The following is a 21,545-nucleotide window of genomic DNA, read 5'->3' on the forward strand; positions in this document are numbered from 1 at the left end:
ATTTAGCCATTTCTGGAAACGAGCGAGTCATAGCAATGTACAAGACTATTATCAGATACCCTAAATAAAATGTAAATTATACAAAATTAGGAAAGCTGATACATATTTTCATAAATGACTGAATATTCAACATGGTATTTTTTCTGTTCTCTTTAATAAACACCAGGTGTTTACCCTTGCATACAGTGCAGTAAAGTGAAAAGCAATGATACAAATATTCACAGAAGTTTGATTTTATTTTTCTCAGTTTACATGCAAAATTCTACATGTACATAGTTTTAAGTGACATAAGTGCAAAATATTTACAATATATATATATTTTTTTACAGTGGGTGTTGAAAATGTGTAGCATCTTATATAGTGACAGTGTGGTGTCAGGCAACAACAAACAACCTTTGCACGATTTGTTTCGACCTTTTAAAGTTAGAACAGAGCATAGGTCCAATATTTTTCATAAATTTGCAGCCATCATTAACAAGTCATAAAGTGCGAGACGAGAGCCTGACATTATTGAATACTATTAGTACTCAATGAAATACCATAAATCCTGTAGGCAAAGAAATTTGCTCATATATAAAAATAACATTTACAGGAATTTAAAAAATCTAACAAGATAAAAATGGAGGGAAAAAAGTCACTTCAACTAAAATTGTGCCTCCAGAAGACTTTTTTCTTCTTTGTAAAAGCTATGGAGCACTGAGGTAAAATACAAACCCGTCCACTCAGAGATCTTCAACAGATGTTACAACACGACTGCCTCTTTGAACGTGTCGATCCATCTATTCACAAAACAAACGACAAAAAAGGAGCAAATATTTTTGAAATCACTGCTGTCTCAGTGTGCCACAGCAAGCTGCATTTATCTTTTCTGCTGCACATACCTTTGGGCTGTTTGCACATCGTCTGCCCTGAAAATGTAGTGAAGTATGTTTTTGTGGACGAGCTTAAACTGCTGCTTCTGAGAGGAATCCACTTCTAACACGAAGCCCAACAGGGGCAGACTCTCTAAGGCTGCCACATCCTGGAGGTAGAACCAAAACAAAGGTAAATATCAGGCTAGTTCACGTATCTTTCTGCATCGGATGAACACGGGGAGATGTGCCTACCTCACTAGCAGCGTACGTGTATAGGACTTTGTCTTTAATGACAAACCACAGCCTCTTCCCCTGCTTCTTATTGTGCTTGGTCCTCTGCAGATATCCACTCATGGAGGAATTATCCGTGTTTGCGGACACCTGAGACAAAAAAAAAGTGAGTTTTTAGGTCTAAATTAAAAAAAAGCTCTTGTGTTGTGACAGTATAACAAGCTATTTTAGTTTCAGTCCTCAAAGCACATTTGAAAAAGTGAATATTCATAATTGTGTTGTGTGTTTTCTGCAGAGTGCCCTTTAAAAGTATACAAACGTGATTTATCCCCAACTTCCAATGTATTTTATTGAAATGTATACAAGGCAATTAAAGATTAAGGTTTTATTTTGCTGTATCAGAGTAATAAAGGGCCTGATACAAAACGGATGGCGCATATTGCAGATTTTTATTTGTGAATTAATTTGTGTAGGTTTGCTTCTACTTTGCATTGATCTATCACAAAACAGTGCAGCTTGTGGCTCTAAAGCACATGTGGCTTTTTAGGTCTTCCACACAAGCTCTGAATAACCTTGGCTAAAACTTATATTGTACCACATAATTTTTGAAGGTATAAAGAATAAAAAGGCTAGTTTTAGTAGTTTTTAGTTAATATATGCATCAAATGCATGCTTGTTCTTTTTGGATAATTCTTGACAGAAATGGAAGGAACTGATAAGTTCCTCTCAACATTTTCTCTCCGTGGTTCTAAAAGTATTTTTCTTCTTTGCCCTAAAAACTAAAAAGAAAACTTTTACCAAAAAACAAACAGCTTTTCATACATTTGTATTTATAAAGCATAATAAGTTAACTTTTTCTTCCTTAGTTTTACAAAATTGATAATAAGTTAGGTTCCTCAGATTATTAAGGCTGCTGATTATTAAGGCACACTTCTTTCATTGCAAGACATAATAAACATGGAGCATGAATACTTTTGCGAAGCACTGTATGAACAAAGTGTCATTCAAATTAGGGCTGGGGGATATGAGGAAAATGTAATATCCTGATATATTCTTGCTATATCACGATATATATCACGGTATTCTTAAATGAGCTCCAATGTTATTTTAAACTATACTCCTTGCAGCATGGTGTCACCCACGCAAGTTCCCGCCCCCATTTCCCTGCCAGACTTAAATGTAAGCTCATATAAAAAGGGATGCAGTGTTTTGCTATGAACTGTCTACACTATGACTAGATAACAAGGTGAGAAATAAGTTTTAATTAAGAGAAAAAAAATAGCGAGGGAGAGGGAAGTAGTTCAGCTGTGCTTGACTTTGACAAACTTAACAAATATATGTGCTGTGGAATAAGGTGTGTCTTGGTTCAGCTTAAAAATAAAAAGGCGACCTACACACAAACTGACAGAGCATCAGTAAAGCAGGTGTTTAAATTAGCTAATAAGCCACCGCTGTGGCTAATGGCACCAGCAGCTAATCTACCACAGAGATGATCACTTATTAATAATCCCAAAATGCACATCAAGTCCAAAAGCATAAAACTGTAACGAACTGAATGTTCTGCTCTGTGTGGGGGTAATGTTTGAGTGTTTTTGGTGCTGAATCCTGATAAAGTTGCATTGTTGTCAGTTGCTATGGCAACGAGTTTGCGTGTATAGTAAAGCCGACAAAGAACAGAAAAAAGAATGAGCGGTTTTGAGTTATTATTCCCATTACAGATCACTAAACGAATCATACCTACATCTCCAGGTTTCACTTTAACGAAATAGTTCCGCCGCGGCGGCGCGGAAACGGCATGGAAAAGAATAGTCTGATTAGGCGGTGAAATTAATTTGTGATACAACCTTTTGTCGCAATAGTTTTATAGCATGTTTCGCAAATTACCTCATTTTGTTCAAAATCCTCCATGTAAAAACCACTGCCAACTTTTTGGTTCAGCGCCGTTTCTCTTCGGAATTAACAGAGTTTATGTGATTCCTCTTCAGTTACCGTCTCATTCAGCCGCTCGCCTCAAACTCTCGCTGTTTGTTTTCTCCGCAGCGTGATTGGTGGAAATATTTCAAGTTGGGAGGCGGGAGGGACTAGTGATGCATTCATAGGGTGTCGGATAAAGTTTATTATTTGAACGACAATTTATACTCGATGGTTGCGATATAGCCATTTTAACTATTGCAAACTGAAAATATTGGGATACATCGAGTACACTCGATATATCGCCTAATTCAAATCAGGATAAAGCATTAGTACCTCCTTCAGGGCCGCTGGTATCCTCTTATGTTTCCTGTTAAATGCAACTGTTGCCTTGCTTCCAGGTGACAATGTTGCTGCTGAGGCAATTTCACCTGTTGAACAGAAAGTGCTTTAACTCTGAGAACATGTTTATGAACCTCCGGTGTCTGTTTTAGGGATATATGACAACCTGAGAGTGTAGAAGAATATGCAAGAATGGTATCAGATTGAAAGCAATGACTCTAAACATGTTCAGGCTTACTTTTATGTTGAAGAATGTCGAAGCACTGGTCACACACTCGTGCTGACTGCTTCTTTAGATATGCAAGACCGTGTTTATTGGAGGAACAAGCCTGGCAAACCACCTGAGGGGATGAAACCGCAAAAACATTTCGGTCACATGTTATAAATGCTAATACATAAATCTGTTTCGTTGTTTTATTTAAGCACTTTAATTGTCAGTTTGGAAGTTTTGATATGTTATTAAACAGCAATAGTTCCCTTACATGTAGCAGAAAGATGTCATATCACTGGAACTGTGGAAAAGTACATAAGTAGTAGGGGAAGCTAACAAGCTAATCAGCCATACAACATCTGTTTTAGCAGACTTTAGCCGACAAACTGAAAATGTTTAAATCAGGTAGGTAGAAGTCTCTGTGATATGAACACTTAGGCTACTGTTTTCCTAACAAGTCATTGTCAGAGTTGATGTCATTTCACTCAGTCAAATAATGTTAGCTTGTTAGGAATGTTACTTACTTTCCAAACAAGCTAACACTGAAATTACATCTTTTTATAACAGCTAATTAATTACCTCTTACTTCACAAAACAGCTCTTTAAAAATCTCCAAAACAAAATCTCCCTTTTAATTTTCTCAGGGTTTCCCTTGCAGTGTCCTACCAAAGTAAACATACACCCTGCAACCTCTTTACATTTAAAATAAAATAATAACTTCAATGTGTTTTGATCCAACTTCTTATGAAAGATCAACACAAAGTAGTTTCAGCTCAATAATTTCATCTAATCATCTGTTTCGTCCCACTTTTCACATCTAGAAACCTACAACTATTTTGCCTTTTTTCTTTGCAAAATAGCTGTAGGTTGAAGAAAGAGCATCCAAAAATATCCATTTTTAAGTAAGATCCTTATTCAGCCATAGGTCTGGACTTTGGATGGGCCATTTTAGGTTATGATTTAAACCTTTCCAGTGAAGCTCGGCTTTGGGTGTAAGGATGTTGTCATGCTGGGATCGGAACAAGTATTTTCCAGACTAACTTAGTTTCCAGGACTGTCCTGATTTTAACTCCATTAATCTTCTCCTCAACTCTGATCACTTTTTCTATGACTGCTGTAGAAAAATATCCCCACAGCATGATGCTCCCACCACTGTGTTTCACTGTGGGAAAAGTTTGTTCAGAACAATGTGTATTCCTCCACACATTATTACCATGGTGCTTTTGACCTTTGTTGATGAAACAGAACTCTGTACGACTTTCAAAGCCAGGGAAATTGTTTTAAAAGCTAATTCTGCTTAAAATGTTTGCAAAGGTTTATTCCTGTGTTACCATAATGCTGTAACAAAACTCATTTTGAACTCTGTTCGTTAATTATTTGACTGGTTGCACTGGGTATTATTTTGGAGCATTAGATGATGGTTAAGAATGCAAAACTATTTAGATGTTCATTTGTAAACATATATAACATGTCACTTCCTACCATTTCACATCTACACACCACTTTGTGTTAAGTCAAGAATGTATACAAATACTTTTGCAAGGCACCACACATTTTCTACTGGATGTATAAAACAGCTGCATAGTTCTGTTGAAAAGGCCAATCTATAGTTCTTATTTGTCAATAAAAAATGATTTCAGAAATTATACTTGTCCTTAAAGAGTAGAAATAAAAAAAAAAATTAAAAGAAAATCCTGCATGTATTTGTCCACGAACCTTTCCACATGCACGGCAGTGGTGCCTCCTCCATGTCAGGGTAAAGTCACAAGTGCAGATCATGCACATGGTGGTCCGTGTGTCCGGGATCCAAATGGGGGCTGTGGATCCCAAAGGTGGACCATCAACGCTTTCGCCCAAATTTTCCTGGATGAAAGCAAAAATGATGCATTGAAGTTCCCACTCGCTGTTGAATCATGCACGCTAAAGTCTGAGTGTTTAAATCACAGTGACTTAGGATTTTAGATCACAAAACAGAAAAGCGTACGCTGAAAAATGTTCTTACCTCAGCTGGCTTATTATTAGATATAAAGCTAATTTTCTTCTTTGTATATTCACTGATTGCAGAGGAAATAGTCTTGAGCCATTCATCTCGCTCTGCAGCCGAACTTTAAAAAGAGAAAAGGTAAAACCCTCCACATAAAACCAACAGAGTGATCTCATATTGGTGATGGATTGAGAACAAAAAGCCTTTTTCGAACTTACCTTGCAGAGAGAATAAAGGAGCGCTCCACACTTTCTATGTTCAGCTCATTCTGATAGGCCTCTTGACTGGGTTTGCTAACCTGCAATTATTAGCATTGTGAACGGCTTTAGCAGCCTGAAACTCATCAAGATCGTATGAATGTGATTACATGAAGGATGGAAGAAAAAGGCGAAGCTCTCACCTTCATCCCAGCCAGAGACAGCATGTTTTTAAGCTTGTACTGGCCTGACTGAACAGGGGTGGTGTACAACAACACGTCGCTAAGCTGAAAGACAGACAAAAAAAAAAAAGGCAGACGTTTTACATCCATTATGTAGCATAATGGATGTAGCGGTTTCTTGTTCTCTTATGTCACCACCGAGATTTGCAGCGGAGTAACTTTGGGTTCTCTACAGACTCAGAATATGAAGAGCGATTCTTTTTTTTTTTCCACCTAGCTGACAGATTTATCATGTGGAATCCTATTTTAGGACAAGTTGAAGTTTTAATTATGGTGCTCCATTTATTAATGTGATCCTGGTTGAATGATTTTTGAAACCTCATGCTTAAATATTGGCAATCTTCCTGTTTGGATATGATTTCGGTTTGATAAATCAAAGACTTTTGAGGACTTTTTTCTGATCTTATGTAGGAAAATATGTCTACCACTTGAGGTTGTTATAAAATTCCAATATTGAAAGATTACATCATTTAATAAAGCGTTAAATAATAGTGAATTACTTACTTATCATATAGTAATCTAATTTATAATAGCACTAATCGACAAGGCAGAGAGGAGAGGAATTAAAGGGAAGATTAATTTTAGGCTGAATGCCTACATGGTACTTAAAAAAATAGAGTAGTTCTTTGTTGTCAGCTTAATTCTGACACATAAGCTCCTTATATTAGACCACAGTGTTACTTAAATCACAAAATGTTCTGCTGCATTTGGGGGGGGAAAGCCTTTCTTTTTGGACTGATTGTGGAACTGGTTGAGATAAGCAGCATATTTGTGCTTGCATTACTTTTTATTACCCAAAAAAACAACAAATATGAAGGAGGTAGCAGTGTACTCTACCAGGAAGAACATTCTGGGCTGCATGACCTTCCTGGACAGCTTCATCAGGACGCCCTCTTTGATAAAGCTCTGGAGCATAAACACCAGAGAAAACATGTTTATTTAATTTAGCTGCTTTGGTCCAACCGTTTTTATTCATAAAACGTGAAGACTAAAACCGATTCTTCGGTATCTCACCCGTCCTGGTTGGACGATCTCATGGTTGCCGTTCAGACGACACTGGACCTGAACCAGCTTCTGGAAGTTATCCTGGAATGAAAGCAGCAACATTAACAGGCGTTTCATATTTATGTTATCAAAATTCCCATATGTGTTTTGATGCAGCTCTCACCCCATGTTTCATGATGTCATTGGCATGGTTGGCCACCTCTTTCACAAGAGATAGGGCAGCTGGTTGGATTGAGAAAACGTGTTTTAATTTGTGTTTTCAGATGAAACGCATTGATTATCACACAGTGCCTTGCTCAATATAATCCATTCAAAGCAGTTCCCTTCACAATTTGTCAAATAGGTCATTTTTTAATATTCATCGCAGGGCGGCCAGGCTTGATAGGAAGATGGTTAAGCTGACCAAGAGCCCTTTACCTTTCCTAAACCTTCTTTAACCTTCTCCAAAAAGCCACAAGTAAATGGTTTAGATCAAGTTATATTGATGTGCTAGAGGGGTCCAGACCTAAATCCAATTAGGAATTTGTCTTAGACTTACAAATTTATATCCACTGGCATTTTCCTTCCACTTTATGATTATGGACCAGCACATAGAATCCCATTAAGAAACATTGCAGTTTGTAGCTGTAATATCACATAATGGAGGGGAAAAAAAGCTATACAATATGAATACCTTTGCGAAGAACTTAATTTTACATTACGTAATAAAACACGGCTGTGAGTTTACCTTCTGTATCTTTGTAGTCATCTGAGTCCACTGACAGATTTTTTAGGTACTCTGCAAAAGAGGAAAAACGATTTTAGAGTCAGGATCAACAGCAAAGGCGCATGAAGGGAAAACTTGAAATACCACTCCGGGTTTCAACTAATCGCCTTTTGGAGATGTAAATTCCAGGAATGTTGTGGAAATACAATCCTGGGTGAAAGGGTCTGCAGGTCCTTATGTAATGTAATTACACAACACAAGAGCAAGTGACGCCTGGAGAATTGTTCACATTTTTGGACTTGATCCATTTGACGCACAAAACACTTCGAAAGCTTCTGTTATGTCACTAAATCTGATTTGGGCAGATCCTTAATAATAGGTGGACTGTTGAAGTGAACTAACTTTTAAGTTTTGGACACTAGAGGGCAGAATGGGGTAGAAGATGAAACCTTGAAGGCTGGTTAGACACAAACAGTTGATATTCCACAACAATGATAAATTTTTAAGCAAAATGAATGCAAAAAGACCTTGTCACTCAATAGTAGATGAAGATATTTGTGTTGGACGTACCTGTGAGCAGCAGCTGGTACTGAGGGATCCTCTGAACTGGCTTCAGCAGGTAATGCTTCACAGCTAGGTTGGCACAGCGAGGACTCGTCTTAATAAAACGAAAAAAAAAGAGACATCCTTCTATTATATTCTGACACAAACAATGTAAAGCCACCAACACAGATACACCTCCCCAGACTGGTTTGGCCAGCAGGATTACCTCAAATTCTTTAACCACAGCGCCGAATGCAGAGTTCTTCTTACTCTGCTCTACTAGTAGGGCCACATTCTTGTCGAACTCGCGGATGTAAGTGGAGTACATCTTTAGATAGGGCCCTTTCTTCAGGAAGATATCAGCCACCTGAGAACTCTCATCCCTGTAAACGAGACAAACCGAGTCAACTCGATCTAATTAGGAGGTTGCTGACGTTCCGGTGGTTACCATTGCCTGCATATTTCTTTACAATCTCAAAAATTAAAACTGAAAAATGCTTGAAGATTTCGTTTTCCTGATTAACTCCGACTTAGTATTTATCTGTTTATCTAAAGTGCCTGAGAACTGCTTCACGTATCTTTTGAACGGAGCTGACAGATCTGTGTCACCTGTAAGCCGGTATTCCAGCCCAGGACCACTGGACTAACTCCCACAATTCCTTTGCAGTTCTTGGTTTTGCTGCAGAGGCATCATGGTTTCTATTTCATGGAAGTTTTTTGGCCATTCTACAAAGCCAGTCTTATTGGTATGGAAACTAGACGTTACTTGCTTGCTGGTGTTTTTGGGGTTGTTGTCTTGCTCAAATGCTCATTCCAAACACACCATCTCTTCAGAGTAAAAAACACAACATGGCCAGTTCAAGTATTTTGATGCGTTTGAACTGGTCCCTGACAAGCAACATGAAAGATTAATTGTTGAAGAAACGCGTGCCTATGATGATACCTGAACAACCATTCTTCACAGAGAAATATGGCTTTAAATCAATGTTTGGGGGTCACCTGATGTGGCCCTTATGTCCCAAAACAACAATCTCGCTCTCATCAGCTGCACAGTTTCTCTCTCGTCCAGTCAGTGTGTTAGTTTAGAAATCATAACCTCAATTTTTTTCAACCACGATGGGTCTTCATGCTAACAACTTGGCTTATTTTTATGAGTTAATTATTTTCTCCACTTGCATGTTGCCTAATGCCTTCATCCTTAGACAATGGTCACCTGTACTTTTACACAATAAATGACCCGATTTATTTTATTACTTGCATTAATAACTTATTCATCATTGCATGGATATAATTGCAATCAAAAACACGTGACTGATCTGGTTAATGACATTGGACTGTTATTGTCCAATTTCACTGACCAGGTGTTGGACAGTAGGAACATCTATGTAGCAGCAACAAAACTGCTGCTGTAAAGTCTGACTTTTAGTCAAATTCACAGCCTTAGGTGGGTTTGATATTAAAGGGACTCACACACATTTGTGCATCTAAAAATTCATAAATATAAAGTAACTTTATACCAGTTGGCAACTCTCTGCTCCAGCTCTTTAAGCAGATCCTGGTTGAGTTCATAGAGCTGAGGGAGATAGTACAGGATCTGATTGAGATGACGTTCCTCAATCACGGGCTTCCCGTTCTGACGAGATGCCTTGTGCACGGCCTCACGGAAGTCCTGTTGGTCAGAGACGCAGATAACATCAAATTCAGGAATTTGATGTTACACACACACACACATAAAAGACAGGATTATGCTGAATAAGGCGCCTGTAAATCTGGTTTGAGTTACTACATAGGTTCAGGCATTGAACGTCCTGTAAATCACTAACCCTTGCCTTAAAGCTGACTCAGCCATACTAAAGTTTTCCATTTAAAAGAAGACCAAAGAGGAAGTCACTGGCTACATCTCAAGCTGATTACACATTAAGAAGTCTTACATTTCCCAAAACTATGACTCAAGGCTGAAACAAGAGGGCAGAGAAGCCAGAGGCGTCACTAAACAAATCTTTCAGATGACGTGGCATCTTTTAAGTGGTTTATAGGGCAGGTGGCAAATAAAACTGCTTTTTAGTCTAAGTGCCAGGAAAAACAACAACTCCTGTGGTGAACATTTTCTGCTCCAACAGCTGATGCAGAAAAAGTTGGGTCACATGGAAATGTTGCGGCAGCAAATTAGGGAAAGGGGATAAAAAAGAGACGACTCTGCAGAGAAAACCGATAACTGAGAGTAAATAATTGTGTTAAAACTCCATAACAAGGCCAACAAACTGCTGTGGTGTTCTATTTGGTGGATTTTGATTTTTCGTTTTGCTTGTTCTCCAAACACCAGATCTGAATATGTGACTGTTCTGCATTACTGGACATTCTTCCTCCGCAGATATCAGGGATTTAACCACTTCCCGTTCATGTGCACATGATTCAGCCCAACTATGCTCTCATTTCATAACCGTTCTTCTCCTGCAAATATCAACTACGAGGTTGCATGTACGTTTTAGAAAATAAGGATGTAAAAAATACAACAATGGGGGGAAAAGCAAGTATGTTTGTTTTGGGGTTTTTTTTTCTGTTCCCAAAAGGTTCAGACTCAACGTAAAGAAAAATAAATTTGTATGAAATGAATGGTAAATAATTTAAAAGTTTTCATTTAATAAGTAAGAAAATTGTCCACCGTAACATTGTGAGATTTAGAACTGGCCTCCATTTTGTCCCTTCATACATGTAAAACTATTTCTCACCCATTCGCCTGAACCTACATCTATCAGTTTAGATTTCTTTTTATTTCAGTATCCATATGAATAGCCAAAAATGCTCAAATCTCATGTATAAGTTAATTCAATAATGTATCATTTTCGAAGGAATTTGCAAAACATCATATTTCAAGTTATTCTGATCCAGATTTTCATTTGGATCACTTTACTCTTACGACTCCGACAGACATCTGACTAGGGATGTGCTGATTACTGGCATTAAACTTTTAAAAAATGATGGTTTCATACATATTAAACTTTCCATAGTTTAGAAGCACTCAATGGTTTGGGTTTAATTTCTTTCCTGGAACATTTACTGAATGTTTCACTTCTCTTTAACACTTTTTCTAGCTACTGAACTCTGAGATAAAGGCCATTGGTGACAGACAAACAGACAGACAAACCCAAGAACTCTGAGTAACCTTCTGCCAGTAGACATGACATATTATAGCTGCACGTCCCCAATGACAAAAAAAACTAACTAAAGCATGGTCAATAAGAAACATCCTGTGGCAGGAAGCTGCATTTTGTGGCTGAGAGAGTCGGGTACGAAACAGTCAAAATTACAAAAAGGCATGAATGGTAAAGGGGCAAAATGACAGCACTCAAGACGTTCTCAAATCATCAGACGGAGCTTCAAGACTTTGGTGTGCCGGATTCTATAAAATGGCCATTGAATTTTTGGCCATACAGATGGGTTTCCCCTTCACTTAAAAAAAAAAGAAATCACTATATTGTGACAGATGTATTTGTTACCATGGTGTAAGCTCTGTCTACCAGATGGCCTAAAAAGAAAAGTAAAAAGTTGTAGTTGTTTAGCTGGTTTTTTGACTGTGGGAGGAAACCAAAGTACCCAAAGAGAAACCACGCATGCATCAGAGAGAATAATCAAACTGCATGCAGAAAAACCAGAGGCTTCGTTTCAAACCCAGGACTTTCTTGCTGCAATATGTGACAGTCCTGCCAACTGTTCCGATGCGTAGCCCTTGTTGCGATAGTTAAATCAAAATATGCTTTTCATTGGCGTTATCAGTCATGTGGTCATAAAACTGGCTATGTCTCAAGACACAAATAAGGCCAAAATCTATGTCCATTCAAAAATGGCCCTAATAGAATCACTTCAAGGCCTGAAGACCATCAAATAATGGCTGCGATGCATGCTTTTCTTACAACGTACGCTCTGCTAAGTTGTACATTTTTGAAAGAAGCTCTGCAGGAGTCTGTTTTTGTTCTTGAACTTTTTCCAAGTTGTCCAACAGTTCCAAATTCAAAGTGAAGATCTTCCAGACATCCAAGCCTTGAAGTAAGAAAGACTATCGCCACTGGCGTATGTCAAGTGACCTCAGTGGCTTTCTGTTTCCAAATGTGTCTCTAAGACAAAGAGACAATTTAAAAGGGAGCCCAAAGCCTGTGAGGGTGCAGCTGGTCACCAATACAGACAATAATAAAGGCAATGGCATGTGCTGAACTCAAACATGCTCTTTGTCCTTGGACTAGGTGGACTCTGATGTAAATATTTAGTCAAAATATATGGTACTAGATGCAGCTAGTAGTTTTATTTAGCTTAAATATCAAGTCACATTTTAGTTTTTTAATGAAAATTAAATCTGTCTGTGTCAATTCTTGGTGTTGCAAGTTTCACTGAAAGCTTTTCTTAATAATTCAATAAATCGTATTCATGTCGCTATGGGTTTAAACAAAACAGGGCAAAAGTGAAGACGCGAGGTATGAAGGAACAGGGTGGGGATTGTTGTTGTCGGTCAACATATACAAAATACCTGCATTCTTTAATGTGCGCTGTCACTTGTAAAAAACACCTTACAGGAAATGTTGTGGAGGAAACTCATAATCATTTGTCTGTGCCTTTGATTAAAGATTAAATTCCTTAGAGGAAAGAAGAGGTTTGTCAGTCTAAATAACAAATTTCTTCCATCTGAGTTTACTGACAGTCCGGGGAACACCGAGAGGAATGAGAAAAAACAAAGCTGAGGGCGGTTATGCTGCTTAGGGAGTGCCCCCATTTCTGTCACTAATGAAACCCATCTGGAGAAACTGAGCTCAGGCAGCTTTGAGGCTCTCGGTCTAACAAGACTCTGTTATTGTCACGACAAAAACAAAAGGGGTTCTACGTGGACTAAAAGGCCATTTTGATTGGATGTGCGGTTACTTACAACATGAAGCAGCTTCAGGACGTCAACAAACCTACAAGAAACAGGAATGGAGAAAAAGTAAATGAGGGTGCAATCAGCGAGTGAGGAGCTAATTATTTTTAAAACTAAACAAGTATTAGAAATAACCTTAGGCACATATTTCCCTGTAAAGACTGAGCCAAACCAAATGAGGCCTGTTGGTTCAAAATAGGTTAACATTATACATCACCTGCATATTTATAAAGTGAAACAGCTTCAAAACCGTTTCATGGAAAATGTTTCTGAAATAAATTTATCTTCTATGGATATTATTTGAAATTTTTGTTTGGTTTCTGCATTTTGTTTCCATTTAGTCATTTCTATCTCAAATATATAGCAATCCAGAGGAAGTCATATATCTCAAAACTAAATTAAAAATAAAACCAAAGCTAATAACCACAGTTGATACAAACTCTTCAAGTTCCATACAAATGTTTTCATTGCTTTTTAAAATGTTGTCCCATTACAACCACTAATGATGAGCATTGATAGGCCAAGCGGGACAAACTTGTTAACTGGAAGGTCAAATTAAGCAGGTTTTCAAATCTGCCAAGAAGTAAAAATCTTAAAAGTGTGGCTTGCATATGCACTAAAGCAGGTTGTCTCTTGCTATGTGTCCCAGCTTTGCACATCTAGACAGTATGGAGCTTTCGGCATTACAAAAATGTCAGAACAGATGGAGAATGTCTGTCACATCAATTTTCAAGTTTTGCCAAAGATTCTTGGTAAAACTTGTTATATTGAGTTTTGGGTTTTTAGCCACACAGAGTTTACATGTAGGCAAAACAGCTCTGAACTAATGAGAGCATAACCTGGCCTTTGCCTTTCTACACAATTCCACTAGATTCTCATCTTCCTTCATTGAGCTCAATTTCTCAGGATGAATTTTATCCGGGCCAATTAGTCCCAGATGAAATTCAGAAGGAGGAGTTGTGAAAGATGTTGATTTCCTGCACTGTTTTAGAATTGTAGCCTGTTTACGGATGTAGTTTGTTAATGTTAGCAAAGGAAATGAACGGAGCCATTCAGCCATTCTCGTTTCCAACAAAGATTTTCTTCTTGACAGTTTTCCATGAAGGCCAGGTTTGTAGAGTGCACAGCCAATTGTTGTGCTGTCCACAGTTTTCCCAGCTCAGCTCTGTCTCCTGCTCCAGAGTTACCATGGAGTTATTGTAAACTGCTCTGATTCCTGGTTTCCTTGCTTGACCTGCCAGTTTAGGTAGACATCCATGCCTTTATTCCTGTCATCGTTTTGCTGTTTGTTCACTAATGTCCTCTAATAAACCTCTAAGGCCTCCACAAAGCACCTGGGTTTATTCTGAGAATAAATTGGACACTAAATACTAATTAGGTGACCCATGAAAGAGAATTGGTTGTACCACATTTTAATTTGGATGGAATGAGAGTATAGGATGCTGACTACAAATGCATGTCGCACTTTGTAAAAAAAAAAGAAAAGAAAAAAAAAGCTAACTTGGAAGTCATGTATTATTATGCATTGATAGTTGACACTGCACCTATCAATGCTACTCTGCATTAGTCTGTGACAGAATATAAGCTTGTGGTTGTAACAAAACATTAAAGAGTCCAAAGGAGTTGAATACTTTTCCAAGGCACCACATAACCTAGAGAGCATGTGTGAGAGAGATTAATAACATTTAACTCACACACTCTCGGAGGTCATGATTTCGGTAGCGATGTGTTGTATCTTACTTTTCTTCTGTCCACTCTGCACCTATAAAAGATGCAGAACCAGACTTTCATTCAGCACATTAAAATGTCTGTGTTACAGACAGTGAGCACATTCAAGCAGAGCTTCCATTTCAGTGCTGAAGTGAACAACGAGAAGAAAGGAAGGACAAATGCTGTGAGGTGATACTGGATACACAAACCTATCGACGTCTGAACCTCACCGTACAAGGCGCTGGATGCTCGGTGTCGTCTTTGTCTGAATTGACGCTGCTATCATCTTCATCGTCCTCATCGGAGGTGTTAACTGCGATGTCATCATCGGAGAGAGAATCACTAATAAACGCCGCCTCCTCATCAACAGAGTTTCTGTTGAAATTGCATGAAAATGTTAGTACAAAGTTAGCAAACTCTGTATAACACACAGACATGTTTTGACACGTGGTTAGCAAACAGGAAAGAAAGCTGGCTTATTAAAATAGTGACTGAGCGAGATAAGAGGGGGTTTTAATTTATAACACTTGCTTCAGCACATTATCTGATGACTCGTCCGCTACAGAGAAAGCTTATTCTCTCTCTCTCTCTCTCTTTCTATATATATATATATATATATCATGCTCAAATTGAAAGGAAGTTTTACAAACAAAAACCAAGAACAAAGTTAGCATGCAAGAAAGAAACCCCTCTGAAATACAAATGATCACTTCTGTCACGCCCCGCTAACACCAGTCCAGCTGCTTGTATATAGTCAGAGAGTGTTAATTTGGATTGATTCTGCCAAACCCAACAGGTGTCTTGAAAACATGAACCAGGCATAAATTACAAACCATGACAGAGATCAGTAAGCTTGCAGCTTACTGTGTTCAAAAAGATTACAGTGGAAAAAAAAAATGCTTTCAAGATGCCTCTAAAATTCCACAATTCCCTCGGGGAGCGCTGCAGCTGAAACGGCGGCACCACCCTTAAAACAACTGCACAGAAACATTACAGCCAGCAGTTCAGAGTGTTTAGGTCATACTGTGTTGTGTTCATAGGAGCTGTTGCTCGTACCTATGAACCATTCTTTGAGATCTGCTCAAAGTGCTTTCAGTATATATCTGTTGCTCAGTTTGAACTACAAAGACGAGGGAGGCATGTTTGGCTGTACAAAGCAGAAACCCGACAGGCTTTTACTGTGTTCATTCTTCCTATTTATGTGCACACATGCATTCCTAGCAATACTAGTGCAACATGTAGACAAGCAGTACAAACACACAGACCATATTAAATTTGGCATTTTCTGTCTGTTAAGGGACGCAGTCCTTAATAATCCCTGTGGAATACCTCAAGAGTCCTTTCCTCTTCCTGTCATTTTACTATACAATTCTTTGAGGATCATCGTTTTTAATAATCCAGTTTGATCCACATTTCTTCAACAGTAGCTGTGCTTAGCAAAAACATTTGAGATATACAAACATAAGTTCCCATATTACAGCCTAGGCTTCTTGCGCAGTTGTGGAGTTGGACATTTATGTTTTAATTATATCTAGTTTAGATTACTGCAGCTCTTTGTACATTTGCGCTTGATTGGTCATCCTTAATGTTTTTGTAAGCTGTATAAAAGAGTCAGGTTCTGCCAGTACCCAAGTATTTTGTAGATGAACTAACAGTGACATCATGCAGCACACATTGATGAAGAGAACTGAAATTTAAGTTTACCTGTGGTATTCTGTTGGTGTCTGATGATGTTCTGAGTTTATCACAAGAGAGAAATATGGGTCCTGTAGCTCATAAATCCCCTCATCGTCATAAGGAGATCTCGGCCAGCCCTCTGTGTTGAAACCTGGAGGAGAGCGAGCCTTTCCCACATTTACATTCTCATATTGTGGAATATCGTCATATAGAGGAATGGTCTCGTAGATGGGAGACACCTTGGGTTCAGGGTAAAGCTCATCTCCGTCAACACTCTGTTCAACGTCGGTTTGTGAATGATGGAAATTATTATCAGTGCCAACAAATACTGGGAATTTCTGCTGTACATAAGGATCCCTGTGAGATTCCGGTATGAAATTATTCGCAGTGGATTCATTAGTCCGGTCTGGTTTTGCTGGCGTCTTTGGTGGAGTCTTCTTGACGAGCTTCAGTTCTAGCATTTTCTTGAAGGTATTTCCCCTTTGTCCTTCAGAGCGACTGCAGTCAGCAGTAGAAAAGGATTTCGCTTTCTTTTTGGCGGTGCTACTACGAGAAGGCTTATTGTTTCCAGCCGCTGCATGTTTTTTGCTGAGTTTCTCGTCAGGAGTTAAAGGCAGTTCCCTTCTCATCAAGTCCTTCGATACTCCATCTGGTGCAGTACTGGCTTGCCTTGCCTCAAAGTCTTCTAACTTATTCACACCTTCACCCTCTAATATTTCCTTCTTCTGAATCAGTCCCAATGAGCTTTTGTTTCTACGATGCTTCCTTGGCATTTTGTTTTCCATCCTTTTGTCCTCTGCTGCCAAAATGGTGGTTGGAAGATCTTTGAGTTCAGGTTGTTTAAGCAAGGTGTGAAAAAGCAGATGGTTACTTTCTACCTGATCATCCATAACTTTCTTCTGCATCTTGTCAACCTCACCATCAACACATAACTCTATCTCATAAATGCTGCTGCCCCTGCTCGAATCTTCAACGCGCATGTCCTTAGACGGAGTCTGCATAGAAGGGGAAGGTGTGTTCAAATGGTTAGATAGCAAAGGCTTTTTCCTGAAAGGAGGGACTGGTGGTGGACAGGCTCGCCTTGCAGACAGAAACACTGGCGGCCTATTTTCATTGCCGGGTTCGCTGACGGATAAGGATGAGCATCCTTTTCCGTCTGTTGATACCTCTACCTCTTTGACACTTGCTTCCCACTTTTCCTGGACAGCAGTTTCATCCCTGTCGTTCTCCACCTTTTCCTGATGGGCAGGGACATATCTCCTGGGTTTCCGTGGAACAGGAAACCCAGGCTTCCTAAGGACTGGTGGGGCACGTTTGGGTTGTAACGCACTGGTTTGCTCTGTGCCAAGACTACCAGCCTGTTGTCCTGGTCCACGTACATCTGGATGTATTGCACTGGACTCTATACCTTCACTTGATGATCTGGGAGATGGCCCAACACCGTTGTCAGTGCTGAGACTGTAAGAGTCAAAGTTGTGGTTTTGGGTCCTGTTGGCTTCATAATGATTAATGATGTGATCATTGCTTGAGGAGTTGTTCATCACTTGGGACTTGGTGTTGTTTGTTTTCCCTCGGTTGTTATCCTGAGACCCTTGAGGTATAGGAACAGTCTTTTGATTTTCTTCTGGCTTACCTACTACGTGTGATGATTCAAAGTCTTTTTCCCCCTGCTCAAGTTTCTTGTTCTTGACGCATGCACAGTTTTCTTGGCTGCACAGGCAAATGGGAATAATATAATCCCAGTCTGGCTTCTTACTATGTGAAATTCCATTGTGAGAGTTAAGAGTAGTGACTCTTTGATGGGTTTCTAAAGCAGGTTCTTGTTGCATCCTCTTCCAAATCAGGGGCTTGGATTCTGAAGGAGAGAGAAGTTTAGCTAGGCAGGGCTTGGGCGGAAGCGCTGGTTTAACCTTTTTTGGAGGGCCAGGGTACAGAGGCGAGAGGCCATCTCTTTTGGGGACTGGAGAAGACAAGACTGGCCTCTGCTTGGGAATGAACTTTGGCTTGGGGGCTACAGGTGGCTTTTCCATGCCTGAGGACAGAAAAGTAGACAGGGAGCTTAAATGACAACACCAGACAATAATCTCATCAACTGGAAAGAAGTATGCAAATAATTTAAGAGAAAGATATTGCAGACAAATTAGCATGTGGCTGAATCAATGTACAAATCCTAACCAAACACAAAGTAAAGCCAATGTCTTTGGTTTTATTTTGGAGTTCAAACATGTGGGTTTGATATTAAAAAAGCACAAGATCAATATTTCAGCTTTTATTTTGAAGTATTTCTATCTGTAGCTGATCCACAACTCTGAATATAGCCTTATTTGGAATGCAATACCAAATTTTTTACTGAAGAAAAATATTGGAACATGTGACAGACAGGTGTTGCCCAGATGTCTGACATTATGCTAATTACTCAAATAATCCATCCATCCATCCATTTTCTAACACCCTTGTTGTCTCTTAGAGGGGTTAGGAGGTGCTGGTGCCGATCTCCAGCTAACGTTCCGGGCGAGAGGCGGGGTCACCCTGGACAGGTTGCCAGTCTGTCGCAGGGCAACACAGGACACACAACCATGCACACTCACACCTAGGGAGAATTTAGAGAGACCAATTAACCCAACAGTCATTGTTTTTGGACTGTGGGAGGCAGCCGGAGAACCCGGAGAGAACCCACACATGCACAGGGAGAACATGCAAACTCCGTGCAGAAAGACCCCGGGCCGGGAATCGAACCCAACTGTTGCTGCAAGGCAACAGTGCGACCAACTGTGCCACTGTGCACTCAAAAAATAAGAAGTGATAAAAGTCTTTTCCCAGTTGCGGTTTACCTGTGGAGACTTTTTAGCTGAAGATGTAACCAGCATAAAAAGAAGTGAGCAGTCTGTGGGTGGAAAAAGAAAACATCAAGAAAACTGAGTCACTGCATTGACATTACCAGTGAACAAATTGAAATGCCCCAAAAAACAAAGAAACCACTGGGTTACTAAGTCAGAGACAACAGCAGCTGATGACAGAAATACTGTGTGAGGAAAAAAATGATTAGAACAACTTTTGGAGGCAGCAATGACCTCCGGATGGGAGGAGTGAAGGTGCCACAATGTGCTGTACTGTTCCAAGAAGAGTTATATACATACAGTGCAGCCCTTCCAGCATGTTCTGGGTCTTATTTCTGAGAAAAGCCTCCAAAGAGCAATGCAGAGGAAGCACCCCATCAGTTGCAAACCTTCCCCATCCGATGATGTAGCTGGCTGGATGATGAGTCCAGCCAGCTGCTCAATTCAGCCTCTTGTATCCAGAATCTCATTCTTTCAGTCATGATCCATGTCTCATCAGAATCTAGACTGACTTGTAAATGGACAGTCTAGTCTCTTTGCTAAGCTCTTTTTTCACCACAGTGGAAATGACTTCCCACAAAGACCCCCCCACTCTCCCCATCTCGATTTACATCATGTTATCACTTGTGACTGAAACTGCAAGATATTTACCTTTAACTACCGGGTTGTTAAAGGTAAACCTGGTTGATTCGGGTTGAGATCAACCCTGAACCAGGAGGGAACAGTCCACATCATCAGAACCATGACCTTAGATTTAGAGTCTCCAGTTTTGATCTAGATTGTTTCATATTCAGCCTGGATCTGCTCCAGTCCATGCTGGAGGTAATAGCCTGAAGTTGTAATCAGAATCATATCATCCACAAAGCGCAAAGACAATATCCTAAATATTCCAACCAGACACCATTTTCTCTGCTACGACACCTTGACAAAATCTAGTTAATGACCCAAAACATCAGTTATTGAGGGGGCATTTCCTCACCTAAAAATTTTATATTTTATATTTCAACTAATGTCTTCTTAGCTGTGTATCAGATCCAAATATAAGTACCAGATAATATGAGTCGAAATGTTGAATTGTCCACTATTCACCTCACGCTGTCAAACCCTTGTTTGGCAAAAAAATAAAAATATTGGCCTTACTGCTCACTCTGTAAATCTACTAATCCCAACTACTAAAGAACCCTAAGGGGCTCCAGCGAAAGCGGTTTAAATATCACATGGCTTTCTTTAGCAACCCCACTCCACAACACAATAATCCCAGTAATGGCTCATGTCAACAAGCAAAGGAGGAGGAGTTGAAATGGGAGATGAAGAAGCTGGAGGCAAGCTGAAGAGGAAGGGGTGCAGGGAGCGTCAAAACAAACTTGCACATCTGGCTGAACTAGTGTCCCTGAATCATCTGTGCATGGCAGAAAAACATTCTGCCATGTTGACAGAAAGGGATGAAGCTGTCGCAGACTTCCTTGTTTACAATGGCACAATGAGAACACCTGAATCAGAATAAATCATTCAGGAATAAAAAAAAAAAAAAAAGAAGAAAAACTCCATGTGTGTATTTAATCCGCAGCCTAAATAAAGAGAGAAACGCGGTCAGATGCTTTGATAGTTTCATTCTAACAGTCTGTTAAATCAGAGATATTCTATACTTTAGAAGATCTTTTAACGGTATTGTTTTTGGTTTTTTAATCTTAATTTACAAGTCATCGCAACCCTACAAGGATAAGCGTGTAAAATAACAGATGGCTCATTTCTAAGTATAGTTAAGAAAATACAGATTCCAAAAGAGGCGGTGAAACCACTAAAACTTACACTCTGTTTCTCAGCTGTGTAATATTGATACAGTTAAGCTGAGCAGTTAATCTTTTCGGGTTGTATTGGCTCAGTTGGACCAGCTGTCACAATCAAAGCGTTACCAAAAAAAAAAAAAAAAGAAGTCAGTCACTTACCTGGGTTCAACCTGTCCTCATTCACTTCGCCTTTAAAATGAAAACTGGAGCCCAAAACAAATCCTTCATGTCCGGAGAAGCTCCACGGTCGGCTCAGCGGAGGTTATCCGCGTCAAACGCTGACATTTTTATCTGTCTCCGGATCGAACAGGACTCGTAATGTTTCGACTCGGTAGAATGGACCCGCTCCTGTCACCTGAGACGCTTTAATGAACTTCCTTTATGTTTCCCTCGACCTCTAGGGGG

General features: G+C 39.4%; 1 protein-coding gene across 2 annotated transcripts; it reads right to left on the bottom strand.

The window, feature by feature from the left end:
* Positions 1 to 217: 217 nt before the first annotated feature.
* LOC102231918 (FYVE, RhoGEF and PH domain-containing protein 6-like) lies at positions 218 to 21,503 on the bottom strand. 2 transcript variants are annotated; one of them, XM_023352753.1, is made up of 22 exons: positions 21,300 to 21,503; positions 19,348 to 19,400; positions 16,544 to 18,548; positions 15,070 to 15,214; positions 14,824 to 14,891; positions 13,139 to 13,169; positions 9,744 to 9,895; positions 8,453 to 8,609; positions 8,254 to 8,341; positions 7,705 to 7,755; positions 7,141 to 7,199; positions 6,987 to 7,058; positions 6,810 to 6,878; positions 5,934 to 6,017; positions 5,752 to 5,831; positions 5,552 to 5,654; positions 5,266 to 5,412; positions 3,577 to 3,679; positions 3,333 to 3,427; positions 1,107 to 1,235; positions 882 to 1,021; positions 218 to 779 (listed from the first exon to the last, which is right to left on the bottom strand). In XM_023352753.1, exons 3-22 carry the CDS (start codon positions 18,544 to 18,546, stop codon positions 743 to 745), a joined length of 3,813 nt encoding a protein of 1,270 aa, XP_023208521.1. In that variant the 5' UTR covers positions 18,547 to 18,548; positions 19,348 to 19,400; positions 21,300 to 21,503; the 3' UTR covers positions 218 to 742. The 2 variants fall into 2 exon arrangements, with proteins under 2 accessions (XP_023208521.1, XP_014329345.1); XM_014473859.2 differs by lacking the exon at positions 19,348 to 19,400.
* Positions 21,504 to 21,545: the final 42 nt, after the last annotated feature.

Source organism: Xiphophorus maculatus, chromosome 2, assembly GCF_002775205.1.
Source record: "Xiphophorus maculatus strain JP 163 A chromosome 2, X_maculatus-5.0-male, whole genome shotgun sequence".
In the NCBI taxonomy this organism is placed as follows: Eukaryota; Metazoa; Chordata; class Actinopteri; order Cyprinodontiformes; family Poeciliidae; genus Xiphophorus; species Xiphophorus maculatus.